Source organism: Aptenodytes forsteri, unplaced genomic scaffold (genome assembly GCF_000699145.1).
Source record: "Aptenodytes forsteri isolate BGI_AS27 unplaced genomic scaffold, ASM69914v1 Scaffold136, whole genome shotgun sequence".
Taxonomy (NCBI): domain Eukaryota; kingdom Metazoa; phylum Chordata; class Aves; order Sphenisciformes; family Spheniscidae; genus Aptenodytes; species Aptenodytes forsteri.
The window spans coordinates 3288249-3297747 of NW_008796111.1; the positions used below are offsets into that span (position 1 = coordinate 3288249).

Sequence of the window (9499 nt, forward strand, 5' to 3'; positions counted from 1 at the left end):
CGCCCGGCTCGGGCTGCTGGGAGCGGGGCAGCCCGGCCAGGCCGCAGCGTTCGTCGTGGCGTAGCGCGGGTCCCCGGCCGGGCTCGGTGGCCAGTAACCCGCGCTGGGGGTGTCTCGGCTGCTCGCGGTGTCGGGGAGCGCTGGGCTGGGGAGCGCCAGCCTCTCCTTGGGCGATTGCTGCCCGGGCGAGGAGATCAACAAAACGGCGTCCTTTCGGGGAGCTACATAAACCTTTTGAAGTCGGATCGAAGGATTCGCTCTCTCTGGGAGAGCAAGGCTAGGCTGGGAGGTTGCCAGGCTGGTGAAATGCCGGGGAAAACGCATTTCCAAGGTGGGCTGAAAGCTCTTGCAAGTACACGGGTATTCGAGGCAAAAGAAGGAAGAGCGTATTTCTTGCTTGCAGCCGAAAGGAAAGAAGGCCAAGGGCAAGAAGGTGGCACCGGCCCCTGCTGTAGTCAAGAAGCAGGAGGCCAAGAAGGTCGTCAATCCCCTCTTTGAGAAGAGGCCCAAGAACTTTGGCATTGGTGAGTAAGTGGGTATTTGGGCTACTCGCTCAAGGCTTTTTTGTTGTCTGGACAGACGTCTGAACCGTAAACAGAAGCGTATTGTAATAAAGCTGTGGAGTGGAGAGAGCGATGAAGGCAGTTGCCTGGCTGGCTGCCTGCAATTAAGAGCTGTCCTTCATTAGGTGTATGAAGGTGGCTATGGACAGTTTGCTGAATTTCCCGTATTAACACAGATCCATTATATATTATACATATTATTATATATTCTCTTGCGATGAATCTTGCCCTTTTGCGTGTGGTGTGGTAAATCAGACTTCTGTAGTGCCGTTTTTGTGCGGCGTGCAGATGATGTGAAAAAATATTTGCCATCTGAGTGATAGTGCTGACATGTCGCCACCAAGATCACTGATGCACTCGTGCCTATTCCATGCTGTTGCTGCGTGGGTTTGGAACAGCTTTGAGTTAAAGTCCGTATTTTTAGGACAGGATATCCAGCCGAAGCGTGATCTCACACGTTTTGTGAAATGGCCGCGTTACATCAGACTGCAGCGCCAGAGGTCCATTCTCTACAAACGCTTGAAGGTGCCTCCTGCCATTAACCAGTTCACTCAGGCTTTGGACCGCCAGACAGGTAAGGATGTGCCCCACAAAGTTCTCTTGGCTTGGGTCGTTAATGGGATGTGCCTCAGAGAAGAGGTTTCTTTTGAAACCAAACTTAAGACTTAACAAGGATAAGCTGGAGAGTATCTTCGGAAGCATTTTAGGGAGGTTTTAATAGTGACTGGGGTGATGTCAACAGCAAGCTGCTGTCTGAATTTGCTGGCTTAAGTCTTGATACCAGCTACGTACTTTGAAAAGGGAATAGAAAATACCAAAGCTCCTACCTGATGACCCAAACCCAGGGTTATCTTAACTGCATGTTTCCATCGGGGTCCGTTCTTCCAGCTTGATGTAGAACCATGTAGGGTTCTTTTAACTGTGTAAACAGATAGTTTGAGAAATCTATATGAGTGCAGGCTTTGGGGGGGAAAGCCAGCATCCTGCAGGCTGACACTGATACGGGGAAGAAGGGACTTCAGGGTCTTCTGTGAGACGAGTAAATAGTCTTTTCCAGGTGACAGTGTCTATGCAAGAAACTTTCAGCCTATGTAGAGTAACTCCCTCGTAGATGTTGCCAAACAAGTTGCTTGCTTTAAAGGAGAAAGTGCACCACCTTTAACTGTAATTGCTGTGGGGGTCACCGGGCATTTCCTCATCCAAACAGTGAAGGAGCTCTCGTTGCCAACAGAGGTGCACGTAGAGGTAAATGCAGGCTCTAGAGGCACTCTGCTCCTGCACTGTGCAAATGATGCTAACTGCTGTCTGAATACACCTGATGACAACCACCAAGATCGCTGATGCACTGCAGTCTCTTTAAAAGTAACGCTTGGATTTTTTTCAGGTCACGCAGCTAACTAACTAGTAGATGTTCTCTTCCAGCTACACAGCTTCTGAAGCTGGCGCACAAATACAGGCCAGAAAATAAGCAAGAGAAGAAGCAGAGGCTACTGGCTCGTGCTGAGCAGAAAGCTGCAGGAAAGGGAGATGCGCCAACTAAGCGGCCACCGGTCCTCCGAGCAGGTAACGTACGTGGACTTGGCTGCTTGCATGTAGGGGGGCGTGGCGCTTTGTTAGAGAGAGAACTGGTGAGTTGGTGCTCTGCTCCAACCAAGCAGGACTGGACAAGCTATTGCAATGATGTATGAATTTCTTCACCTGAGCTCAAAGTGAAGAGCAAAACAGACGAGCTTTTTAACCCTGAGCTTTAGCAGATGTCCGTGGAATATCTTCTCTGTGCTACTGAATGGATGTGAAAAGTGTTCACAACTTCCGTAATGAAGCTGCGCTATGGAATCTGAGCTGGTTGTATGAGGCTTATGTGAAAGCTCTGAAAATAGACTGAGCAGAATCAAAGCTTACCTATAACTTGTTTTTCAGGTATTAACAGTGTCACAACTCTGGTGGAGAACAAGAAAGCTCAGCTCGTAGTTATTGCCCACGATGTAGACCCCATTGAGGTAAGCATACTCGCTGGTAAATGTTACAGCCTACCTGTGTAACTTCGCTGAGGGCAGAACTGGGCTTGGGGTGAAAATGCATTTTAGGACAAATTTATTGCATGAAAAGAGAATGCATAAAAAGACACATTCGCCAGAACTGGAATACTTCAGCATGTTCGTAGTTGTCCTGGTGAGGCTTGGCCCTTGCAATGATGTATGAACATATTACAATGAGGCTTGGCCCTTGCAATGATGTATGAATTTCTTCACCTGAATCAACAGTGAAGAGCAAAACGAGCTTTTTAACACTGAGCAATTGCCACAGCCCAGGCTGATTCAAAGAATAAAAAGATGTTCTCCCTCAGTTATACAGCACACTCCCTTTCTTTTTAGCTGGTGGTCTTCTTGCCAGCTTTGTGCCGCAAGATGGGAGTGCCGTACTGCATCATCAAGGGCAAAGCCAGACTGGGGCGACTGGTCCACAGGAAAACTTGCACCTCCGTTGCTTTCACCCAAGTTAACCCGTAAGTATTCGCTGTGCTGACTTGATCCACTGTAGTGGAGAAAGCAAACTGCCCGTAAGCACGGGCTGTAGGGCAGATGGATATCAAACTTGGGTCTTTCTAGTTTAAAGTAGTAAAACTAAAATACCACTTCTGTAATGTCTGATGTAGATGTCCTTTTGTATTAAGAGCTCTCCCGGATCCTGAAGATACACATTACTTTGGCTTACCAAAATGGATAGTTACTCTAAAATACGTAGATGGAACTATTAACCTTAATCTGAGCGCTGCAGGTTCCTAAAACATTGGTGGTTGGAGTGATTAACCCTTTGCAAACGATGCTTATGCTTAACCTGAAAAATGACGTTGCCACTTAAATACCGAGGCAAAAGATTTATGGAGAATGTTAAATTGAGGCTCTAAAGGAACTAAAACTATCACCAACAGGGAGGATAAGGGAGCCCTCGCAAAGCTGGTGGAGGCTGTCAAGACCAACTACAATGACAGATATGATGAGGTAAGATTTTCTCTGTTGCTAGCCTTGTTTTTTAATTTATACTGTTAAGATCCCCAAAAGCTTCCCAATGAAATGCAAATCATTTCAGACATAGCGACATCAGCTTAAAGCCTGTTGGATGTGGTGTTCCTAGATTTGCTTATGATACATCCAGATTCTTTACCTGAGGATAGTTACAAGTAAAGTTACAAGTAAACGGAGCTATCACAGGGCTAGGATTGTAGAGGGCAACAGCTTCTGCTAGGCTCAACTCCATCCCCCAAGTCCAGAAGTTAACGTGATGGCTGAATCCAGCACCATTCATGGGGAAAGATTTTAAACTCTTGTATCTGTGCTGCCCCGAAATGTAGTTCACTGCTTGAAATGCGTAGGGCTTCCTAGTTGAGGGAGCTCTTCCCCTTGTGCAGAAAGTGTAATTGAGCAAGTTGATTGAATGACGTAGTAGGAGATTGTATGAGGCATCTAACCTGTTCTCACTTCTTTGCAGATCCGTCGTCACTGGGGTGGTAACGTCTTGGGTCCAAAATCAGTGGCTCGCATTGCTAAGCTTGAAAAAGCAAAGGCTAAAGAACTGGCTACTAAGCTGGGCTAAGGATGTACTGGATTGCTACCGTGTTTTCTGTACATAAAAAGAATAAACCCCCAGATGAAGTGTCAGCGGCCTCTATTTAATGGGAGCGTTCCAGGCGGGGGGTAGCACTTTAGCATTGCCTTACTTCTCTGCCTTCCATCAAATGATTGGATAGTGCTGCAGGGAAACAGCTGCATAGAGCAGGTTATTACTGTACTTGGAACAACTGCCCTTAACTACTAGTCCTATGTAGTAATGCTTCGCCTTTGAACGCACAGCCCATCAACAGCAGCTCAGCTGCACATGCTGTGTGATCATAAAGTTGAATGGGCTAGGCTAGTTCTGGCTTTTGCCTTCCATCAAATGATTGGATAGCGCTGCAGGGAAACAGCTGCATAGAGCAGGTTATTACTGTACTTGGAACAACTGCCCTTAACTACTAGTCCTATGTAGTAATGCTTCGCCTTTGAACGCACAGCCCATCAACAGCAGCTCAGCTGCACATGCTGTGTGATCATAAAGTTGAATGGGCTAGGCTAGTTCTGGCTTTAAGCCTAGCTTGCTTATGCAAATCTCTCTCAATTGGAAATGGCTCTACATCATCTCTGTTAGTACTTAAGACTTGGTTATAGTATGGGTTATATTGGGTGTTAGAACATTTTACCAGGCTAACCAGATGGGGACCTCCTATTGGGAGGTCTGTAATGCCTCTTCCAGGGCAAGAACGGTCGGTGAAGGCAGGCCGAAGTGGGGGAAGAACCTAGACCTTCTTGTCCTGTTCTTTCCCGATTGTTGACTTGGTCTTGTGGCATTGTTGGAGGCTACCAAGCTTGATAAGGCTCCAGCTGAGCTAGCTGCTGCTTGTTTTTGCTAGCTCTCATCATGCTCTTGCAAAGGCACAGGCTGCCTTACCCAGCTAGACCCGAGTATCCACAGTAACCTTTAGTTCAGGTCTGTCACTGTTAAGATAAAGATGCACAATGCAAGTCACAACGTGAGCACCTATAAGCCCTCTTTATTTATTCTGATGCAACTGCTGTGAACCACTCCTGACTTCAGGAATGACTACTCAGGGCAAAGAAACTTTGATTCAAAGGCACAGGCTGCCTTAACCAGCTAGACCCGAGTATCCACAGTAACCTTTAGTTCAGGTCTGTCACTGTTAAGATAAAGATGCACAATGCAAGTCACAACGTGAGCACCTATAAGCCCTCTTTATTTATTCTGATGCAACTGCTGTGAACCACTCCTGACTTCAGGAATGACTACTCAGGGCAAAGAAACTTTGATTCACAACACCCTTGCCGTCTTTTGGAAAATACAGCAGTGGAGAAGTTAAAATGTTGTAGCTTACAACCAACCACAATGGAAAAATGTATCCTTGAGATTACTGCATAAATCAGCTTCACTAGAAGGCTCGACTGCCACTTACAATTTTGAAGTTCGGTGCTTCCAAGCTGCAGCCAGAGTCACCGCACTGCTAGGAGCTCAGAGCCTGCACCGCTGCTTAAAGTCTATTTGCAGCTTGATAGCTGCACACGTTTACTCAACATGTTGCCCTGAAACTGGGCACTTCAGTTATTCAGGACTGATCGGACTGCTGTCTTCTATAAAAGTCTGCTCTTGACTGTAGCATGGAAGAGAAGAAATTACCCCTTCCTCTCACAGAGGTATTTTTTGTATAAATTTTCTGTACCACAAGAATGAAGTTGCAGCACATAAGCCATACCTATGGAAGAAAACAAAACCACACGTTTACACCTTCTTTTCAAGATGGACTGGAGCTCCCTAAGTCAGCTGCGGTGCAATAAAACACAATTATTTCAAATCACCTTGCAAATGTTACTTAGGTTAAAACTTTAGGCTTTTGTAGCTTAAGAGCTCATCCAGTCTCACCCGTGCAGGAGCAAGAACGCCAGGCAAAAATTGCTCCCTTGCTTTCAACAGAACGCAGCTCAAAGCTTTACCTTCAAAAACCCCACGGAATGCCAGTCAAACACTGGCTGGGTAACTTACCAGGTAATGATGTACTGCATGTGCTCGTTTCTCAGGCTCACTCTTGTCTGGCCTCCGATGGGCCCCCCTGGGACTGTGCTTCCTATAGGTACGACACAGCGCACAAGTTAAATCTCTAGTCTGCACCGCGTAGAGCTGCCCTTGCTGTGAGAAACGGGATGAAGGTGGTCAGTCATCTGGATACCCTGCTCCTCTTCCTCAGGCAACGGTGTTCCCAAGTTACCGGCAAAGCCAGAGCTGTGGGGCGGGCGGCCCTACAGCAAGCGGCTGGTTGTGCTCAAGGCATCGAACACCACCTGCATCTCCCGAGCATGCTACCGTTCCCCAGCGCTGGCTGCCTATCACCTTCAAAATAGTGAACCTAGCAGAGTACACAAAGAAGAGAAAGATGCGATACCTTTCCAAGGGCCCAGGGGAAATAACTAACTGAACGGAAAGGCGGGGAGACCAATGTAAATTGGTGTGGGGTTGGGTTCCTCTGTGACTTACTGAAATCTGCATCGATAAAGATGGGCTCAGCACCGGTCACCTTTGCCATAGCCTCCAGGTCACGGTAGTGCCAGCGGTTTTTCTCGATGTTGTTTTCAGGCACAAAAGGTTTCCGGGTTTCTGATAACCTCACCACCCCAGTGAGATCAATTTCATCTTCAATCTGAAGAGAAGTGCAGAGGAGAAAAAAGGAATCTTTCAAGGTTCGTTTCATATTCTGGCGTGCCAGGTCCTGGCAGAAAAAATAGGGCACTTGTGGGGTCCGATTACAAATCAACTGGTCGTGCCCTGCAGCGGGGCAGTGCTGTAACACAGCAGGGAAAAAGGCAGATCAAGAACAGCTCCTTGTCTGTAAAAAACATTATTTACTTAACAAAAAGGTGGGAAGAAAAGGTTTATCTTCTTTGAAAAGCGCAATGACTAAGTAACCTCCCATGATGCTGAACATGGCTGCTGCCTTTCTTGGTTTGTCAGTAGTGCCTCTGGGTAATCACAGGGCAGAAAGTAACACACAACATTCCCTGTATCCCCCTTACCTGTCCTTTCAGCCTGGTCTCCGGTTTCAATTTCTTTTTGGGCACAAATCCTCGGTTGACTAAAATCGTGACCCTAGAGTTACATAGAGAAGCACGGCTCATGAGCGAAAGGAAATTTATTCCTGCTACTGCCTAGAACTAAGTGCCAAAGAAAGAAGCAACCCATGCGTTTGGTGCCACTTTTTTTGTCATCTGAGTGAACGTTATAGGAGAATTTAAATACAATTTCAAATCAAGCCTCAGTGACCTAACAGACTGACAGAGATGCCTTTAATATAAATGCAATTTATATAAACCCAACCACCATGGTTCAGCTTTTCAAAACAGGAGCGAGTTGCTCACATGAACCACAACTTTCATTAACTTACCCTAGTTCTGTGCAGTAGAAAGGAGTAACGACATTTGCTCCATTTTCTGGGTGGGATGTCAGCCGCCCGGCTTCTCTGGCTTCTCGCTCAGGGTCCACAAGTGACCGTGGCAAAATATAGAGCTCCTTGGAGTGGTCAAAATGCCCTCGGACCTTTACAGGTCTGTACTCCAATTCCTTCAATTCCATGGGGCTGCATGGAACAAGATGAAAACAAAATCATGGCTGCAAATAGGCAAATCAAATGAGGGGATTTTATCGTGGGATTCTCCTTTTCCCTAACGGTTCACTCTAGAGCCACTTGGCAAACAGAAACAGAAGACAAACACCTCATGGAATAAGCAGCTGGCTTAGTATTTTACTACTGCCACAGTGAATCAAATCGAGATGATCATTGAGTATCCAGAGAGCAGTTCTTTTCCATGACATCTGTAACCCAGTGCCACTCCAACGGCACACGCAGCTGATCAGCAGGTGGGTACACTGCATGTGCATCCAGCCAACAGGGAGCGTTTCTTTCCCATCCCAGACCATGAAATGGAACAACTGATCTGTTTTGACAGTTGTGCCATACGGCCAAGTGACCTTAAAAATCTCTCTCATATCTGACACAACTGCTCCACACTTGGGGCAGGGCCTGCTATCGATCCAAGACTCCCTGTTGCAGGAATAATCCCTTTGGGACATCACAGACACAGCTACCGAGTCCTGCTTCTCCAGGAGGATTACATATGGTATGAACTACACACCACATTCTCCTGAACAGAGATTCATCCTTTTTACATGCATTTAGAGTATCCCACAGGGAAGCGTTCACTCATTCTTTTACCAAAAGTAAGAAAATTAACAGGATGTCTATCTTTCTAATTTGCTTGCACGTCCTGATTCCCATTGCATTCCTTCATTTTCACGCAGTTTAGTTTAGCATGAGCTCATTAGTGCAGGGACCATATCTAACATCCCCAGCGCACTGTCAGTGCTCTGTAGACAATAAACTAGCTCAGCTTCCGTACTCTAATGTCAGAGGGATGGGCTCTGATGTAATTCTTGATGCCAGTTGTGCAATCAAATCTAATTTCCACTTTCGTCGCTGAACCTGAAAGTACACAAACACAAAAGTAATTCCTTATGGTAGAACACAGCAATGTAAGAACCCCAGCAAGCCTCAAAATCTTTGTCATAAGTTCCTCCTCAGACCTGGCCTAAAACAGGGTAATTCGAGGTATGGAGATGGAGGCTACTGACTTTAATTTGAGGAAATATTTATACTGAAATACAAGTGTAAAAAATAAGAATCTCTCCTTTAAAGACTTACAAATGGACACTTGGAAAACAGAAAGGTAAAATAACAGCAAATCTTTACCCTGTATGTGATTTGAACTAGATTAAACAGCCAGAGACAGAAAAACCTGGTGGCCCTCAAGTACTCATCTCTTGAAAAAATTAAATACTTATTTGTACCTGCCAAGTGCCGAGACAGAACGTGGTCACAGGGACCAGGAAAAGGCCCCATTTGAGTAAGATGTCCTCTCCAGATGCATCAGCAGCTGTTGTAGAACTTCGTGGTCTGCAGAACCTCAAATAAACGTCTAGAGAAAAACAGAATGAGGAATAGGATTTGTACAGGAGAGGAGATGCCAAGTTCCTGCAGAAAATGTCACCTCTTGGTATAAGGTTGAAACAGGGCAGAAGCCCAAGCAAATCTTTTCTTACCTTTAGTCTGCTGGACCAGACCAGAACCTGCTTTAGCTAGGGGATACCCAAAAAATGTTCTTCTGATCAAGCAATGCGATACCTACATGAAATAAGAAAGATCCTTTGTAGTGTCTCTGCTTTGTAAAATTTGTATCCAGATGATACCAGTTGCCTCAATGATTCCATGAAATTTTGTTTACTCATTGATATAAGTCTCATCTGAGCGACTGCCTGTGAAACACTACGGGTTAGGTTATAAT

The 9499-nt window shown here is 45.9% G+C and overlaps 2 protein-coding genes across 2 annotated transcripts in view; one reads left to right on the top strand and one right to left on the bottom strand.

The window, feature by feature from the left end:
• Positions 1-340: 340 nt before the first annotated feature.
• Positions 341-4222, top strand: RPL7A (ribosomal protein L7a; the record flags this gene model as incomplete). Its single annotated transcript, XM_009287036.1, has 7 exons — positions 341-524; positions 988-1137; positions 1986-2126; positions 2484-2563; positions 2939-3069; positions 3496-3565; positions 4053-4222. Coding segments are annotated over 7 exons (861 nt in total), but the record flags the coding sequence as incomplete, so codon positions are not given.
• A 1096-nt stretch (positions 4223-5318) lies between these two features.
• Positions 5319-9499, bottom strand: part of LOC103905394 (surfeit locus protein 1) — a 4546-nt gene continuing 365 nt past the window's right edge. The window contains exons 2-9 of the mRNA XM_009287037.1: positions 9258-9339; positions 9006-9133; positions 8558-8640; positions 7546-7737; positions 7178-7250; positions 6642-6804; positions 6153-6234; positions 5319-5865 (exon numbers count right to left, since the gene is read on the bottom strand). Coding sequence (XP_009285312.1) covers positions 5799-5865; positions 6153-6234; positions 6642-6804; positions 7178-7250; positions 7546-7737; positions 8558-8640; positions 9006-9133; positions 9258-9339 — 870 coding nt within the window. The 3' untranslated portion in view covers positions 5319-5798. The remainder of the gene's footprint in view (positions 5866-6152; positions 6235-6641; positions 6805-7177; positions 7251-7545; positions 7738-8557; positions 8641-9005; positions 9134-9257; positions 9340-9499) is intronic.